The sequence below is a fragment of the Cibotium barometz genome, chromosome 3, assembly GCF_041138505.1.
Source record: "Cibotium barometz isolate CiBa-2024 chromosome 3, ASM4113850v1, whole genome shotgun sequence".
Classification (NCBI taxonomy): Eukaryota; Viridiplantae; Streptophyta; class Polypodiopsida; order Cyatheales; family Cibotiaceae; genus Cibotium; species Cibotium barometz.
Window position 1 is genome coordinate 27,181,907 of NC_141048.1, and position 20,054 is coordinate 27,201,960.

Consider the following 20,054-nt stretch of genomic DNA (forward strand, 5'->3'; position numbering starts at 1 on the left):
GAATTCTTGCTCGAGTATCCACAATTATTGGCGCACTACCTCGAAGCCATGAACTTGTTGCCAAGCTAAGCAAGAGGGAATGTCATGTGCACCCACGCATTGTTGTATACGGTGACACACTGGCTCATCAACACTGCAACAAACATGTACAAAAGTAGTAACTTAATAGGATATTTTGCCGTATGCCATGACCCCTTTGTGAGCCCCAGTCCGGGACATGTCAAGCACAAGCTACGTAAGTCAATCTCCCAACCATAGAGGTCTGTCACGTCAATGTGAGGTCAATCCTCTTAACCCACTTTGGAGAATTCAACAAGTAGTCCTCATGTAGGTACATGTAGATGTCAACTTTAGGATTAGAATGCATTAGAGCATGTTAATTGCATCCATGTAGTAGGGACGAGTCCTAAGGCCGACCCAAGGAGAGGACAACCTTGCGATGGGTGACAAATACCCTCAACCAACATAAAGTCCCAGTCAATAGCCTTTTAGGAGGCCTAGGCAACAATCGACAACTTTATATGTAGACTCGGCAACAATCAGCCAAGTTTGATGGGAGTCAACCACCAACCAGAAGCCCCACGACTTTTATCAACATTTAATGCTAATAAAACCCAATCGTGGTGGCAAATTTAAACAAGCCGATAACATTAGGATCTGCCGACTAGCCTCCTACGGACATATATAAGGGTGACCCTTCCACAGTCCAAAAATCATCAGATAAAAACTCAAGTTTACATCTTCAATCAAGCATGTGTGCTTAGGCCACCTGCCTTTGTGCATAATTTCAACATCCTTTGTGCTTTCAAGCCCAAGGCATCCGAAGCTCAGTCTCTTTCCAAAGTTCTCAGCACACCATCCCTCAATCTCAGACCGTGTTCTCTTCGAAGACAGCTTCACAGTTTGCCTACAACTTATGCACAATTAATTCTACCCAACGTTTGGTCACTTTGTCCTTACGTTTGGCGGTCAATCAATCAATTTGTCCGCTCAGTCTTGTGGACACAGTTCCACTTGTTTTTAATTCTCCAAAAGAAATAAAGCAAATACTCCTACTTGCAAGGGGGGAAAGGGGGAGGGGGGGCTTCTATGGGTAATTGGGACCCCATCTGGTGTCATCTCAACTACATCTTTCAATTCATGTATGTTGTTTAAAGGATTGCTAAAGACTCACTAAACTCAGGTGTAAAGAAGCCCTCGTTGTTTCACACGGTCCTAGCTTGGCGTATGCTACATGTCCTGCACTCAAGTGTCACCCTCTGGAATGATGTAGAGGTGTATCGAGCTTTGCCTAGCACACCAACTTTAGGTATCAAGAACCTTTGTGCATGCATACATGTTGTATGTGGGTATGTCGACAAAGGCACAACCCTAAGGGGGCCACCCCATAAGACCTTAGGGGCCTTGCTTACAAGGTGGGCAGCCCTTAGAAGCTACCCTAGGGGCTAGTTGAAACAAACCAAACTTGCTTGGAAAGCATGAGAAAAAAGGCATCCTTATCATCAAAAGCCAAATCCTTGGCAATTGGCATTGATTGATCATGTGCACCATATTTGAGGACAAGGCCTCCACAAAACATTGTATCTAGTGTTTGGAATAAAATAATACCCAAACAAGGAGGGATTAGCCCATACTTCAATCCCTAAGGCATTGTCTTCCCACAAAGCACACACACACACCCCATACTATTCTTGCATATCCTATTTGCATCATCCGGATGTTAAATGAGTAGTCTATTGACATCTTGTGAACAAACCCTATTAGAGCACCTCCCAAGTGTTCTATCATATTTGCTAGTGCACAATATCTCTCCTAAAAGTTTGAATTGGTTGCTCATTGAAGTCGCATGCCATCTTCTAAACTTGAGGGAAGGTATACTCCAAGGTCCTAACAAGACTTGCAAGCAATGCCATCACCCCTATGTGAGGATCAACTGAAAGAATTGTGTAGATCCAAAAGGAAGTGTGTGCATAATATTGGTACTCCGTCTTTGAGGTTTGAATAGTTTCTGCAATTGTGTAGATCCAAAAGGAAGTGTGTGCATAATATTGGTACTCCGTCTTTGAGGTTTGAATAGTTTCTGCAATAACGCAACACTCTTTTGCCCTGTTAGCTCTCAGGGAATTCGATCATGATGAAGTTCCCTCCAAGACACCAAGAATCATTCTCTAGCACCCTTACTTCACCTAAATCCAAAACTCAGCCCTTTTCCTAGCTTTGTTAAGAACCTAACCCTTCAGCCATCCTACAAACAAGCCACCACATCCTAGGGAGGAACACAAACTGACACCTTAGTAAAAGCTGCCTGGGATAGCCATATGGCAACATGCGCTAAGGCAGACACTAGGACAATTGAACACTAGTGTCTCCACTAAATCAACAACTAGTTAGCGAGAATTAGGTTGGATCAGGTTTGAACATGTTTGGAACAATTTTAGACGAGTTTTGGGAAGCCTTATCGTGTTCAAAACAACCATAGTCAATCACAGTGCAAACACATTAAGTGACTTATATCATTGTCTCTAAGGGTATACAAAGGGCCAAGCAACATGTAGTAGTAGGGACTCCAACCTCCTCATCCTTCATTCTATTCGAGCTTTCCCTCTCATCTAAGCAAAGAGGTTTCTATCACGTGCATCCCACACTTGGATGTCACGTGGACATATCTCTACAATATAGGTACAAGGCCTATGGTGGTTACCTGGTCCCTTGTGGGCCCTTGTTCAAGGACGAGCAGGATCCACCATAGAGCATCATGGCCAAGTGTACAAGTCCCATACATGGTCATGGTCACGCATGCATATCCTAATATGATTTCTGCCCATGCCCCGCACGTATTTGTAATCCTCTGGAATGATGTAGAGGTGTTTAGGGCACTTACCAGACTTGCATTTAGGTGTACAAGCACCAATCTAGGTCTAGGAGTTAGTATCCAAAAGCATGCATGTGTGTGAACCCATCTCCACAATGGGAACTAGCAACATGTGGAAGGGGTAAGATGGCGGGCTGAGGGCCATGGGCTGTAGACAGTTCTTTGGCCAGGCCCACACATGTGAATCCATGAAACATGGTCAATTTGCCCATGCACGTAACCAAAAACACAGCCATGAAACAGTCCATGAACCCTTCCTGAAACATTCAATTGTTGCTCCTATTTCTGCCCTCTTAGGCTGCAAATTCCTCCTCTCACAAGGAACCAAGAGAAGAACCCCCGAACAGCCCTCTGACTGGAAGAAAGAGAAGCTATGTACTCCTTAGGCTCGCATGTGTGTGACCAGAGCATCCATCATCCTTGCCTCAATCTCTATCTTCACCAAGACCGATCGAGAGAGAGAGAGAGAGAGAGAGAGAGAGAGAGAGAGAGAGAGAGAAGAAAGGCTTCAGCCCACACCTCCACCTGCAACCTGAGTGTAGCTTTGAGTGTTGCCCTTGCAGTCCAACAACTCACGAAAAGAAAGAGAAGATAGGAGAAAGAGAGACCTGCTGTCCTGCAGTCCTGGCCGCCGGCCTACTCACAAAGGGGAGAGCTGTTCACCTACAGACTGCCCGCCCAGGTGCAGTTCAGACCTGCCGGTTCTCCACAGCCCAGTCCACGTGTAGTCCAGCCGTCGCCAAAGAGAGAGATCGTTTCTGTCATGTGTGTCCTCAACATCATCGCGAGATGTAACTGAAAAGGGTGGGTGGGGTGGGAAAAAAAGACTCTAAACCTACAAGTGTCTGTCCAGCACTTTAGCCCGCCTTCCTCTTACAACTTCTCTTCCCAAACAGTCCACCAATCAGCAACGTAACTATCCCCCTCTTGCTCAGAAAACTCCCAAGATCTATCAAGAGCCTAGGGCTTTGATACCATGTCAAAATACGCAGTGAAAATGATAACCAAACTTGAGACCACAAGAGCAAGTAGAGTGCAGAAAATAGACAGCACAAGAGTAGGAGAGAGATAGGCGTATAACTCTTCTCTATACACAAGATCCCGAGGAAAACTGAATGAATACAATGTGGGGGCAATGGGGCCTATTTATATGGCCTTATGAGTGCAGTCGGCCAGTAGATGGACAGCCGATTGGACCTGAAATGCCCACGACCTGAAAATACAGCAGTCGGCCATCACTCGTGTGCAGTCGGCCAGCAGCAAGGAGCAACTGGGACTGCCTGTGACCAGTCGGCCAGCATCTGGTACAGCCGACAGGTCCTACACTACCTCCCACACCCTGGAAAATTAGGGAAAAATGGGGAAAAAATACGGGGAGTGAGGAAAAATGATAAAACACCTATACAGGGCGGGCACACCCACAATAGAGGCCCTGGTGTCTGATAAAGATAGGAGATGACTTCTAACACTTGCACCATGCAGTGGTGTATCTCTGCTCATGAGAAGGTGGTACATATCCCAGTACTATGCCTCCTCATATGCACGCCTCTTACGACGTGTGAGGGTCCGTATCTGTCGGCTCGCCTCTCTATGTAATGGTCCCCAGTGCTCTCTGGGCACAAAGGTGTTTGTATAGCTCTCTGCACTCATCAATCATCATGCCACCGATTCTAGGGCATGCTCCCAGATCTATCTGTGTGTGCAATGTGTGTATGATGGGGGAAGCTGCGGGTGGCGGCCGTATGTAGTAGAGATCACATCTGAGTGGTGAGTGTGTCTAGGGGTGAGAGGGGATCCATCTGGAGTAGCCCGTCATATACATGATGCTCATATATGTCTACCAGGTCATGGGTGAAGTAGAAAGTGGTATGCGATGCCTATGTGGGCTGTGGGTGCTAGTGTGGAGCTCGCCAGCGACGACAGCAAGAGGTACGTGTGGTCTGCACCGATAGGACGCGGGGGGGGGGGGGGGGAAGATGTCACTGCCTGTGTGGTCTCCATGGACCCGATGATGTAGTCCACTGTGCTACCTCCCCCTGACCGTGGAAAGCATGTCAGTGCTCCTGAATCGTGCCACTGTCTCATCCCATTAGAAATAACAAGATGTTGTCGAGCTCCCAACTCAAGTAGGTGATGACCATATCTGGTGTTATCCGGCCCCATGTCCTCTGACACCCTGCAAGCTCCCGTGTCCTCCACCTCTAGTGTGTGCATCACCTCGAAATCATAGATGTCGCACTGTCGGCTCTGTGTCCGTGCATTGAAGTCCCCCATAAGGAGGACTTCCCCCAGGTTGGAGTAGTGTATGATCTCATCTGAAAAGGGCTCCGTATGGTGACTCTCCCAATGGCCTTATGTCCTCCTCCTCCTCTCTACTCTCCGAGAGAGACAGAAAAATGAAATAAGAGGCCATAATGGCCTATGAGACCAAAACTCAGAGTACATCTAAAGTTGGTGTCTCATCAAAGAGAACAACTAAATGAGACTAAAAAGTACAATAAACTGATTGTCCTACAGTTATAAGAATAAAACTGTAAGACTCCGAGATGATACTGAGTAGAAAATACTGGAAAATACTAAAAAATGTATATCAAGTAGATCCATGTATGCTGATCAGTTGAAGTGTTGCCCTCTCCTTAGATCAAGTATCTCCGCCATGGGGCTGTCTAGAATGGAGAGGTCGTAGCGACGAGGTAGGCGCCTCCGATGCCGAGCAATAATGGCTCTCATCTGGCGATGGTGAGGATGTCGTGGTCGGGATCCTGGTGAGCGTGGCCGACGAGCATGACATAAGATAACGGCTCTATCAGTGGTGACTCCCTGGGAGCATGGTCGGTGCCCTGATGGCCCAATGGAGGAGGTATCAGGAGGTGTGTAGGCTGGGTTGCTGACGTTGGTGCTGGTGCTGAAGAAATCTGTCAAGGTCCCCTATCTAGGTACATCATGGCTTGGCCTCCTGTCTGCCAAGAGGGTCTCTCTGTGTCTCCTTAGCTCAAGTAGAAACAATCCCAAGCATCTCTGATCCTAAAACTCCATGAACCTGCGTAACGGCCCAAAACCCTCTTGAAAGAGGCAGTGATATCTCCCTCGGATCTCATAATAGACTGTACATCGGTAAATGTAGTGTTCCTCTCTCTCTACCTCCTGGTAGCATAGCTGACAAATGTGGTCATCCATGATCCGATGCACATATCGCCCTGTCTCAATCCGCAGCTGGTGTGATGAGGTCCGGATTTGTCCAATGGCACAACGTATCCCATGTGATAGGTGTACATCCATGTACGCCGGGCAAGTGATAAAATCATTTGGTGAGAGGTGTAGAAAATGGCTCTTGTAATGAGCCATTTTCGTGCCTAAGGGCTCAAGGGGGCTAGTCCGTGTCCTCTCTGTGTCCACTCTGTTTTGCTCTAAGCCGGTGAGATCCAAAAAATGGACAATCCAAACTGTACTGAAAGGGTGCTACAGTTGCCTCCTTCAAGGAGAAACACGGTCCTATGAAAGTAACTCCCAAGTAGACACATGACCTGACGTACTCTACCGGCTCTCCTCGAAAAGTGAACTAAGGCTTTGATCTCGTCACCCATGCCTGTGTGGTGTTAAACACCATAACCTTGGTTTTCCCAAGGTTCACTGTCAGATCTCTATCCGCACAGAAAGCCTGTAATGCATCTAGGTGTCTTTGTAATCCCTCCGGAGAGTTTGAGATTAAAACAATATCATCAGCATATAACAAGATGGGTATCAACACCCCTGCCAAGCATGCCCCTAGGCCTCCCAATCTGTCTACATAATCAGAGACCGCATCAATGTACAGTCCAAAGAGGGTGGGCGAGAGCGGGCATCCCTGCTTCACCCCTATCGTGCTGGTCACCCTATCAAATAGTCCACCTGTCACAAACTCATACAAAGCATATATCCCCCACTGCATATCCTCAGGTACCTCAATGTCATGCAATCTATGCATAAGCCTAGCACGTGGTACGGTATCAAAGGCTTTGCGGAAGTCCACAAAGCAACAGCATATCCTTCTCTTCTGTGCCCTGCTAACAAAAGAAAGAAAGAAAGAAAGTTGTATTAACCAAAATGACCTATGAGACCAAAAGGTTACATCATATCCATGAGGTACATCATCCTGGGTACAAAATAGTAATAAAGAAAGATAACAAAAAATCTAGAACTTTAAAATCTAATCTAGGTACATGAGCAGAGAGAGCTCTCATATCACCCTAATACATCCCTCATGGGCCGCTGTGACATGGTGCTCAAGGTGGTAAAACTGAGCTGGCACGAGAAGGTCCTGCGATGATGGGAGCTGATGGCCCGGATCTTCCTCTGTGAGAGAGAGAGAGAGAGAGAGAGAGCCTACGTGCTGTTCAGCTCCACGCTTCCTTCCAACCAAGGTTGTTTCCGTACGGCGTACGACGGCTTATCGTATAGAATACCGTACGGTACGATGCCATATATAGTCGTACGGATTTTTTCAAAAAAATAAATTTTTTTATTTCAAAAATACTTTTTCTCCAAAAAATATTACTTTTTTGGTAGGTAATGGTGTTTTTTTTTGCTTATCTATGGTTGTTTGAGCTTCCTTTGTACTATGATGCTTCCCTCCTTCTAAAATACTCCATATCTAGACTTGGAAATACCTAAGTTTATAAGTATTTTTTTAAGACGCCGTATTTTATCATACGATAAGAAATTTTTTTGTATCATATCGTATTTTTCCGTACAATATCATACCTGACAACTATGCTTCCAACCCACGAGTCCAAAAAGAGAGTCCAAAAATAACGGAAGCTTTCCCTAAAAAGGACCACGATTCTCCAAAGGAGATATTCCTTTGCTTAAAAGATTTTTAAAACCTTTATCCCCTTGTCCCAAGAGAGTGAACATTAAAAAAATTATGTCTTGTTCACCAACCACCATGCTCACACTTATGCTGCACAAATTCACAAGGTCCTGACATACCCCCCTCTTTGAAAAATGACAAATGTCCTCATCAAGCTCCTGATGATAAGCAAGTGAAACTGCTGAGACATGTGGCTTGCGTAACAAAGCATCTACCACAACGTTCTTTTTGCCTTCCACATGTACAATCTGAAAGTGAAACATAGACAAAAAGTTGACCCATCTCATATGCTTCTCAAAAAGTTTAGTTTGCGTGAGAAAATAACGCAAGGTCTGATGTTCTGTCTACACAATGAAATCAACCCCAAGCAAATAGTGTTTCCATGTAGAAAGAGCATGAATTACAGCCAACATCTCTTTCTCAGAGACCTATAAATGCTTCTCAACATTCTGTAATAAACGACTCTCATACGCTATCACATGCCCTTCGTGCATGAGAACTGTCCCAATGTTGTTCCCACGTGCATCACTGGACAACAAAAGCCTTTCGGAGATCCAATAGTACCAATACGGGATCCGAAGTAAGCTTTTCTTTAAGTTTCTTAAAGGCTGCAATTTCCCAATCAACCCATCGAAATGGAGTTCCCTTCTTTGTTAAAGCATGAAGGGACGAAGCAATCTCAGCAAAATACCGTATATACCACTTGTAATAAGAACACTCCCAAAAAGCTACGTACATCATACACGGTCTTCAAATCTGGCCAATTAAGAATTGCTTCTACTTTCGAAGAATCCATACAGACTCCATCTTTAGACACAATGTGCCCCAAGAAATGTATTTCTTCAAAGAAGAACTCACTCTTCTTGCCATTTATGACCAACCTATGCTTCCGGAGTTCTTCAAACATTGTGGCCAAATGCTCCCTATGCTCCTCCTCTGAGCATAAATACACAATCATGTCATCAAATAATGTGTCCACAAACGCTCTCTGAGGTCGGAAAATCTTGTCCATCATCTTGTTAAAGGTGGCGGGAGAATTTGTCAAGCCAAAGGACATGACCAAGAACTCATATAGTCCAAAGGTGGTCCGAAATACTATCTTATGCACATCCTCAGATCTAATGCGTATTTGATGATACCTGCTTTTCAAGTCTATCCGACTAAAGACTATGGAGCCTTGTAAGCGGTCCAATATGTCATCGATCCTCAGAATAGAAAATCGATTCAAGACTATGGAGCCTTGTAAGCGGTCCAATATGTCATCGATCCTCATAATAGAAAATCGATTCTTGATAGTATTCTTATTTAGCTCCCTGTAATCTATACACATGCACCAAGAACCATCTTTCTTTTGCACTAAGAGCACAGGTGAGCAAAAGGGTAATGAGCTTGGCTGAATCAACCCCTTTTTCAACAACTCTTGTACCTAGCTCATAATTTCCTTTTGTTGGGCTGCACTAACATGGTACGGCGGTCTATTTAGTGGAGTACTTCCCAAAATAAGATCAATAGCATGATCTTCTGGCCTTTCCGAAGGAAGTTCTCTTGGCAATGACTCAAAAAAGCAATCTTGGTACTCACGTAGAAAATCAATCATGTCTTTATCTAACATAGACAAATTAGATTGAGATTCATCATCTTTTGCATCCTTAACAAAAACCAAGTACGCAAAAAGATGCTTTTTTATTTACTGATGAAATGGTCAAAATCGATACAATACGAACAAATTCCCCTTTAAGCTTTACATCCAAAATGTGCTCTTTCTCTCTATAAGTCAAAGTAATCTTCTTGTTGTACGTATCCACCACCGCATGTACTCTATGGCACCATGGCATACCCAACAAAACATCACACCCATCAAGTGGCATGATATAAAATTCCTCGCTGTTCACATAATCCTACACATGAAGCCTCAGCTTCCCAATAATAGGAATAACAGGTTCTACATACCCAAGACAAGCCATATTAGCCTCATACAAAGGCCCCATCTCCTTTGCACGGATCCCCAATCTACCAGCCAAGTTTGGTGAGATAAAGTTGACTCTAACACTTGTGTCAAAGAAAATCAAAGCATTCTGATCTCTAATTTTGCCCCATGCTCTACACAATTCAATCTCCTCACCACCTAGTTGTTTCCCAACAAGATCAAGAACTAACCTTATAGAAGGCTTTGCTTTCTACTTGGGCTCCCCTTTAGTGTCAGAGTCCTTGTTGAACTTACGCTTGGAATAATTGAAAGACATGTGCCCCTCTTCGGTACAAAAAAAGCATTTCTTGGCATCCAACAAAGCCTGCTTCTCCTCAGGAGTTCTCTTGGGCATTGGTAACATCTTACGTCGCTTCTCTGCAAGCACTGTTGCATCCCGAGATGCATGCCCTAACTTCTCAGTTTTCTTGCCAATGCTTTTGCTGCCCTTAAATCCAGTTGAAACCCCAATGAGTAATGCATTTGCCGTCATGGCATTCTCTATCATCTGCAACATATTTGTTACTCAGGTCTTAATGCAATAGTCACGCACTTCCTTGGGCAACCCACAACAATACTTCTCAACCTGCTCAAAAAATGACACTACACGATAAGAAGTAACTGGAAGTAGAGCTTCCCAAAACTTCTTGTTATAGTCTTCCAGATTTTCACACTTCGATGCATTCGACTTATGCCATGCTGTCGTTGCATCCACCTTAAATGTAGATGTGCACCACACGGAAGAGCACCTGTTTAAACTGTACCCAAGTAGATGGTGCTATGCCTTGCAAAAGAAGAGTGGACCACCACTGCAATGCATTACCCTTTAGAAAAGTCACAGCTTTTTTCACTTTCGAGAACTCCGTGTAATTTTCACTAGAAAAAGCAACATCAAACTGCTATAAAAAGGCAAGAGCCTTGAGCCTGTCTTTGGCTCCACTGAATGTGTCAAATTTCATCGTAACTCTCCCTTTCTTATAGTCCTTCACCTTACCCATAAGCGTTAAAGACCATACAAGGCCTTACGTAACCTGTAAACCATCCCTTCTGATCCTGGAACAATAAGCCTGGAGGCTGCTCAACATACACCTCCTCCTGCAGGTCACCATTAAGGAACACAAATTTTACATCCATTTGATACACGGGCCACCTCTAAGAAGCAAGGGCAAGAACGGTCCGAATCGTGGACAACCGTGCTGTCGGTGCAAAGGTATCCTTGTAGTCGATGCCTGGCCGCTAAGCATAACCTTTAGCCACAAGTCTGGCTTTGTGTTTGTCCACCGACCCATCAGACGCATATTTGGTCTTAAAGACCCATTTGACACCAATGACTGACCATTTCGACGGCCTCGGTACCAACTCCCATGTGTTCTTCTCGATGGCATCAAGTTCCACTTGCATGGCTTTCCTCCAAGTATTCTGTGAGAGGGCTTCCTTGACGGAAGTGGGCTCCTTGTCCTGCATAATACGAGACATCAGAGCATAGTTTACCTTAAGAAGCTCCGCTGTATTGCTTTTATCTCGGACTCTGTGTGATCGTCAAGGGCCATCCTCTGTGGTCCACTCGGAGGGTAACTCCGTGACACCTGACTCCCGAAGGGTGTCTAACAACCACCTAGATACTCGAACAGATCGTGGAGCCTCCTGTGGTCGCGGGGGACTCTACTCCAGCTGCGGACTTAACCTCCTGTACTGACTAAGGTTGATCAACTGGAATGGGAATCATCATCAGACTCCTCTGGATCTCCAAGAAGTGGCGGCTCCTCGACAGTGGATACTGAAACATGCTCGTCAGATCACATCCCGGCTGACAACAATCTCGTTCCTGTCTGGATCATACAATCTGTATCCCTTGGAAAGAGAATTATACCCCACAAATACAAGCTTGCGGGACTTGGAGTTAAGCTTCCCCCTCTGCTTCTTCGGAATATGTACATATGCATCACTCCCAAAAACATGTAAGTGCGAGACATCAAGTTTCCTGCCAAAGTATGCCTCAAATGGAGTCATATGAGGTACTGAAGTCGTCGGAGATCGGTTGAGGGTATGGACAGCCGTTGCCACAGCCTCTCCCCAAAGTGGACGAGGAAGATCACGATGCTCTAGCATGGTCCTCGCCATCTCCACCACAGTCCTGTTCTTGCATTCTACAACTCCATTCTCCAAAGGCAATCCTGTATTGGCCAGTTCCCTTTTGATGCCATGATCTGCACAAAATCTGAGAAATACAATCGAGGAGAATTCACCTCCTTTGTCAGCCCTGAGAGTCTTTAACTAAAATCCAGACTCTTTCTCCACCATCACGTGCCAATCCTTGAACCGTGCAAAAGTTTGGTCCTTCTGGAAAAGAAAGTAGACCCACGTGAATCTGTTACAGTCATCAACAAGCAGCATAAAGTAGAGAGATCCTCCCAAAGATGGTGTATGCTAAGGTCCACACAAGTCAGTGTGAATCAACTCCAATGGTTTCGAAGCCCGCCTGGAAGCCTGCTTCGAAAAGGACTCCCTATGCTGCCTACCACGTATGCAAGAACTGCAACGCCCTTGCCTACTGCCAACATCTGGCAAGCCAACCACCATCTGGTCTCGAAAAGCTCGCCGAATTGCATCCACATTTAAGTGGCCAAAACGAAAGTGCCACAAATCTCCGACCTGAGAACCTATCAACGAGGAGAGTGCAGAGAGCTTGTAGATACCATTCTCCACACCGCCTTCCCAAACAACCTGGCCAATCTCACGGTCCCGTAGAACAACTGAATGCTCTTCAAATTCCACCCAAAAGCCAATCTTGCATACTTCATGCACTGACAGAAGATGAAAACCTAGAGCAAAGACATAAAGAACACGGGAAGCATGCTTGCCTCCCTTGCCGTCGAGAATAATCTCAATCCGGCCCTCACTATGTATCGGAATAGTGGAGTTGTCGCCAATAAAGATGCGACCTGACTGTCGTTTTAGATCCAAAAAGAAGTCACGGGACGGAGTCATATGCCTGGAAGCACCACTGTCAAGAATCCATTCCCAGGTATCCTTCGCGATGAAGCCAACTGCCTCCTCGCTTGAAGACGATGAAGCGCGAAGTCCATCATCTCTAAGTGTACAAATGCAAGAGTCTTTGCAGCTGAGGCTGAGGAATCGGCACTCTTTCCAGTCCGCTTAGGACACTTCTTCCAATAGTGGCCTTTCTCGCCACAATCATTGCAAGATCTTTCGGCCTTCAGCTTCTCTCGTTCTGAGTCAGGCTTCTTTTCAAAAGACTTCTCCGGTGAAGCCTTTCCTTTGCCCTTGTTGTTATTCCAGCCTTTCGATCGTTGGCCAATTAAGGCCTCCGAACCGTCGTTGTTGTGAGGAGGGTTCGTGAAACGTTCCTCCTGGTCCAAGACCATTGGCACAAGCTCCTCCTTGGTAATGGTAGTGAGCCTGCCACTCGTAATCAACGAGGAGTAGAAAGCAAAATACTGAGCAGGCAAGTGGGACAGCAAAGTGATGGCCATGTCTTCAGATGATATCTCCTTCCCAGCCTGGAGAACTTCCTGCTGAAGGACCTACAGCTTGTTAATGTGTTCCCGCATTGTCGAGAACTTTGCAAGGTTCATAACCCACATCTGCACTTCCAAGGAGATCCTTTTCATGGGTGATACCCTGTTATAAAGAGAAGCCAAGTGCTACCATATGCCTCTGGCCAGCGTCATGTGCTTTATGTGATTGATTACTTGTAGTGTGCAGTTGAGGAAAATAAATGACCGGACCCTGGCGTTGACACGATCCCACATGTGTGCCTGTGCCTCTCGGTCCTTCTTCATCGACAGTAACTCCCCTTCCTCTGCTTTCGGCCGTGAAACCCCGATGACGATGAAATCAACAAGGTCATATGACTCCAGCACAGACTCCATGACCTTCCAGATGCCGTAATTGTTCTCGTCCAACTGACGGTCCACAAGAAACGTGGGGAGAGTCAGGATCTTCACGTGCTTCTCAGCCATCTCTAACAAATCTGCCATCGCGGGGATTAAACTGAAAAAGGATGGGTGGGTGGGAAAAAAAAACTCTAAACCTGCAAGTGGCTGTTCAGCACCTTAGCCCGCCTTACTCTTGCAATTTCTCTTCTCGAACAGTCCAAAACACTCCACCAATCAGCAACTTAACTATTCCCCTCTTGCTCAGAAAACTCCCAAGATCTATCAAGAGCCTAGGGCTCTGATACCATGTCAAAATACACAGCGGAAATGATAACCAAACTTGGGTCCACAAGAGCAAGTAGAGTGCAAAAAATAGACAACACAAGAAACACTGAGAGATAGGCGTGTAAACTCTTCTCTATACACAAGATCCCGTACAAAACTGAATGAGAAAATGGTAAGGAACATGGGGCCTATTTATATGCCCCATGGATGCAGTCGGCCAACGCTTGATTGCTCTCCACGACTGCATAAAGCAATCGGCCAACAGAAAATGTCTCCACGACTGTAGAAAGCAGATCAACCAACATCAACACCTCCACGACTGCATCATAGGCAATCGGCCAGCCACCAGAAGCACATGAGGTGTAGTCGGCCAACACCAGGGACTCCTGCCAACATGTGGCATCCATCCATACCATGGAAAAAATGGAAAAAAAATACAGAGAGTGAGAAAAAATGATAAAACACCTATACAGGACGAGCACACCCACAACAGAAGCCTTGGTGTCTGCTTAAGATAGGAGATGACTTCTAACACACTATGCATACGGAGCTGCATGCCTCCATACATGTTTCCTTGCATTCCGAGCTACATGTCCCCATACATATTCCCTTGCATTCCGAGCTGCATACCACCATACGTGTTGCCTCGCATGCCAGGCTGAAAACTAGCTCCAAAATTTTCTCGCATTCCCATGCCCCTTTGAGGGTTAACCCCCAATCATAGATTGCAACACAGAACCACCGCCAAAATAGCATGGATGCATCAATTGTTGCGGAATAGGTGGCTACCCGAAAAAAGAACTCTATGGGTTTGCACCATAAGTGTTCTGCATGTTGGAAAACTATCCAAAAGCAAGCACCACTATTGCCCTAAGGTGGGTTCCTAGAACGTACCTTCTTCTTTTTCTTAGGCTTAGAAGGGACCCTCATAAATTCAACAAAGTTCTCACTTTGCGTGAGCTGCATGAGCACATCCACTACCCTGCCAAACGGGCTTTGAATTGGGCACCATCTTCCTCTTTACTTGGTATATCTTCTGGTTGCGTTACATCCTCATAACGTGCATCTTCTGCAGCTTGTTCTCCTGCAAGTACATCCTCAAATTCAGTCCTCTCAGCAGTGGTCTCTTGCTCTTCCTCATCATCATAGTCTGACATCTTGCTTAAATTTTCAACGACTTTCCTCGAAACAACCACGAGCTCAACCCCTTAAGAAAGTTGGTGATGGTCCCGACAACAGAACCTTGAAACCGGCCTCCGGTAGAAACCGAAGTGCGGTAGACTAGCATTCACTCAAACACATTGTAATCCAACAAATAAGACAAATAAAAGGAAGCTAGAGTGCTCCTACACAAAAAGAACAGCGACACCTATTGACCCCAAAGCTTGGCGCCCCTTTCAATATTTCTTTATTCAAATTCAATGGAAGAGTTTAACTGAATACATCATGGCCATTCATGGCTTATACATATGCATGTCCAAATTGCCAATCCTCTTGACCTCTTAGCATAGAGGTTTCACACAACCCTGTGTCCCAAAACACCACATTGTTATTCACCTCTAATCAACCAAGATAGTACATCCATGAGGCCCTGTAAACACGGTCAATTTGCCCATGCACGTAACCAAAAACACAGCCATGAAACAGTCCATGAACCCTTCCTAAAGCATTCAATTGTTGCTCCTGTTTTTGCCCTCTTAGGCTGCAAATTCCTCCTCTCACAAGAAACCGAGAGAAGAACCACCGAACAGCCCTCTGACTGGAAGAAAGAGAAGCTATGTACTCCTAAGGCTCGCATGCGTGTGACCAGAGCATCCATCATCCTTGCCTCAATCTCTATCTTCACCAAGACCGATCGCGAGAGAGAGAGAGAGAAGAAAGGCTTCAGCCACACCTTCGCCTGCAACCTGAGTGTTGCCCTTACAGTCCAACAACTCACGAAAAGAGAGAGAGAAGATGGGAGAAAGAGAGTCTGCAATCCTGGCCGCCGGCCTACTCACAAAGGGGATAGCTGTTCACCTACAGACTGCCCGCCCACGTGCAGTTCAGACCTGCCGGTTCTCCACAGCCCAGTCCACGTGTAGTCCAGCCGTCGCCACAGAGAGAGAGAGAGAGAGAGAGAGAGAGAGAGAGAGAGAGAGAGAAGATCGTTTCTGTCCTGTGTCCTCAGCATGCAGCCCAGCCAGTCAGCAGCTTTCCCAAGCACCAAATCTCCTGCCTGTAGCTGCAGTCCAGCCACCCACCCTTTCCAAGAGAAAAGCACATGCGTGTGTATGCTGCAGTAGAGAGAGAGAGAGAGAGAGAGAGAGAGAGAGCCTACATGCTGTTCAGCTCCACGCTTCCTTCCAACCCACGAGTCCAAAAAGAGAGAGTCCAAAAATAACGTGGGCATCCCCTAAAAAGGGCCACGATTCTCCAAAGGAGATATTCCTTTGGTTAAAAGGTTTTTAAAACCTTTGTCCCCTTGTCCCATCCACACATGGGGTTTTATTAATTTTTAAAACCTTTGTCCCCTTGTCCCAAGTGTGAACATTAAAAAAAATATGTCTTGTTCACCAACCACCATGCTCACACTTATGCTGCACAAATTCACAGGGTCATGACATCAGCTACTGTTAGTTGTGTGCACATTGGCCGCTTCAGTTAATTTGCTGTCTAAATAAATATCTAACCAGTTCAACAACCAGATAACAGCCTTGTCTGTTTAAGTTTTGTTCATCAATATGATAGAGCAGTTATACTGTGGATTAGGACTTTGCCTCAGTAAGAAGGGCTGAAAATTTGCAAGAAGTTGTAAGAATTTGAGGCCAACAAGCCTCCTAGCCTGGAGACAACAATCACCCAAAACTCTTGGCACACAGAGGCTGAGAACCAAGCAGCTGGGGCATTCCAAGCATCTCTCCAAATCTTAGGCCAGTCGCCGACAAAGTCACCATGAGAGCCAGCACAAGAATCACCATTCAAAATCTTCAAAGCCATCAAAAGTGTTTAGTGGAGAGTCTTCAACACACTTGCAGCACCCCTGGAGGACATGTCATGGGGACGGAGGGAGGGAGGGTCCTTTTGTTTGAGTGGGCTAGAAGCATCATTCGGTTTTGTTATTGTTGGTCCCGTAAGGTATGAAGTCCCTTCCTGAGGAACCACCAACTCCTCTTCCTGATCCTTATGTAAAGAGGCCAAATAATACATTTGTTGTTGTAGGGTCAACTCTTATCCTGCCCATAGCTAGCACCAGTGTTGCTAAAAGATAAAAGCGAAGTGAAATGACAGTTACCTCCTGTGCTCTGCTGGGGGCTGGCTGCCTGCTTTTGAAAAGAGCCAAGGTTGAGAGGGGCTGAATGGTAATGGAGGGGAAAGAGATATCTTTTCTAGAAATCCCCCACGCCCCCAACACACACGCACGCACGCATGCAGAGCAAGTGAATCCTCAAGTACTGCTTTAGGGGCTCTCAAAATGTGGGAAAAACCCAACATGTCCCCTGAAGGACTAGTGTTACATGCTCTCTAATGATGGGATCTCCCCAAGGGTCTAATGATATTAGAGAGTCTATAGAGGGCTTGAGGCCCTTTGTGACGGTTAAGGGCTGCACTGGAAAATTGAAGTATTGGCCAGCCCACATGTGAAAGGGCCCAGCAAGGGGAACATTAGAGAGATGCCAAGAGTGATTCATTTAGGGAGCCACCTCGTAAATTTCAGAAAGTTGTCATGGAAATGTGAATCTTTCAGAGTATTTGGGCTTTTCTTTCTTGCACGGTTGAGTAGATAAAACAGAGAAGCAAGCCCTCTGAATGACAGGTGACCTTTCAAGCACCAGCCTTGCGTGCCTGCTGGACAGCACTGATTTTTGGCTGCCAAAACCTGCAGTTCTCAACCCAAGTCTTGGCTGCCACTGATGTCCCCAACTTGCTCCTTTTGTTCCCAGTGCCCACCCATCACAGGGGTGCACCTTGGTGCATCCCAGCCTCAGTAGATTACAGCTCACAATGGTCTGTTCTTCAGCTAATCTATCATGTGCATGGCCTCAGTTGATATGGCACATGCATTTGATTGATGCATGTGGCATGCCAACCCAGCTAAAGATGGCTCTGCTGCCTTTGTGAAGAGGGAATTCAATACTAACCATGCTGTATCTCTTGATCTTCCTTGTCTCTTGCTCCATGCTCCAATGACCAAAGCACTTTCACTCATGAGTGGTAAATCCCCTTCCATGGCACGCAAACACTAGTGCAAGGAACATCCATGATTGATATAAGACTGAGATTCAGGTTGTCATTGGCCCTCCGACAAACATACACAAAATATTGCAGAGTGAACTAATGGATGACATGATGAAGAGATCCAGAGTTTGGCACAGATCAGATTGGCTTAGCCAAAACAGAAAGTCATTTCTTGAGAGAAAGAGAGAGACAGAGACAGAGATGACGACCTGTGATAAGCTTCCGATTACTGCAAGTAAACCTGGCCTTGCTAGAAAGTTAGGGTTGCTCATAAACTTGCAGATGCGAGGGCAAAGACGAGCCATGGCCCCGAGAGGGGGAGATTTGGCACTCTCGATGACGCGGGCCAGGCAGAGCGCAGCACCTGTTTGGACACTCTTGTTCTGCTCGCTGAGGGCATCAAAAAGGGGCTTGGAGAAGGTAGCGAGGGTGAGGATGGAAGCAGCCTGTGTGCCGTTTTCTTTTTCCTGGCCGGGGGATGAAGACGAAGAAGGGGAGAGCATGCGGCCGGAGAGGATAGCTATGGCATCCACGCAGGCATCTCGCACACTGCTGTCGGGATCCCTGAGCCTGCGCATAATGCTGGCGATGATCTTGGGCAAGTGTGGAACGAGTAGATGCGCATGCAAAGATGCAACCGAGCCAAACAACCTCACGCACGCCTTCTTCACCACGCTCTTCTGCTGCATGTCGGAATCGTAGAGGCAGGAGAGACAGACAGATATACAATCGGGGGAGAGGGTCTCCACCAGCTTGTCGAGCTCCTCCACTGCAATCTGCTGCGTGTCACGGTCCGCGAGCTTGCCCAGGGCCACCAGGATGCGATGCTTTAGCTCCATCAGTACATGCTGCGGGGTATGGTTTCCAGGCTTCGCCCCTGCCAGGCCTGCACGAACCTTCGCAGGGCGAGATGGCAGGGCGGCTTGTGTCATGACTGCGCCGGAGAAGACCAAGCCGGAATCGGGTCTGCTTGAAGGCGCCAGGGCTACAGTACTAGGGTTAGGGCTACGGCTGGCGCATTGATGACAACGTAGGGCGTTGGCGATGGCAAAGAAAGGCTATACACAGGGCCGTGGCAATCGGCTGAGCGACAGTGAACAGAGCACCATAGCCAGAGCTCAGCTCGAGAAGAAGGGAGGTAACAGTGAAAAGGGGGCGCTGAGTGCGATGGCGATGACACAAAAAAGCAAATGCTTTACTTCGAAGTGGGAAAAGGATGTGATGGCGATGACACAAAAAAGCAAATGCTTTACTTCGAAGTGGGAAAAGGAATGACTTCTGCTTTCCGCCATTCGGGCGATGGGATCAACAAAGCCACAGTGAAGTACAACGCCATAGCCAGAGCTCGCAAGCTCGAAGAGCGAAAGAACAACCGAAGGATGCAACACGAAGACAATGGAGCCCGACGACTCCTGTCGCGGATGAAATAATACGCAATAAAGCGGTTTACTCACTGTTCAAAACCATCTGGTTTTTTCCCTCTAAAACCCGTCAATCCGAATTTTGAAATGCTGACACTTTGCGTGCTCCATGTGTCCGGCCGGACACACTGCTTGTCTGGCCAGTTTATTTCAGCGTGATATTGTTGGTGAGCTGGACAAGGCACAAGACGGCACCCATCAACGTTTATTCTTTTAAGCCAAAATTTAAAAAATTCGGCTATAGAAAAGCATCACGTCCAATTTTTATTTTCCCAAATTGGGAAAGAGAACTATTGTGTGACAATTCACGCCTTAAATATTTCTTCATCATCTTTTGAGGAGAAGAGATGATCCTACAACCCGCCATTGAGCTGAAAGAAGTTGTCATTGACCCAAACAACCTGCCAAAGAAGCTAGCAAAGTACAAATCCCATTGAGAAAACGAGTAGGCTAGAAGCCACTCAACAATTTCGACTCTACAGGGGCAAGCCATGCACCCCACCCCAACATCACATTTGTTAGCCACTCCATAGGTTAGCATGGT

The 20,054-nt window shown here is 46.3% G+C and overlaps 1 protein-coding gene across 4 annotated transcripts in view; it reads right to left on the bottom strand.

Annotated features, from left to right (window-relative positions):
• LOC147639892 (microtubule-associated protein TORTIFOLIA1-like) overlaps positions 1 to 19,486 on the bottom strand; it is a 30,504-nt gene extending 11,018 nt beyond the window's left edge. For 2 of the 4 annotated variants that reach the window (XM_086775077.1, XM_086775068.1), the window contains exon 1: positions 18,299 to 19,486. In XM_086775077.1, the coding sequence (XP_086631203.1) occupies positions 18,299 to 19,021 (723 nt within the window). In that variant the 5' untranslated portion in view covers positions 19,022 to 19,486. Of the gene's footprint in view, positions 1 to 17,992 lie in introns of all 4 variants that reach the window. The other 2 variants (XM_086775083.1, XM_086775086.1) reach the window with 2 other exon arrangements.
• Between the last annotated feature and the right edge of the window lie 568 nt (positions 19,487 to 20,054).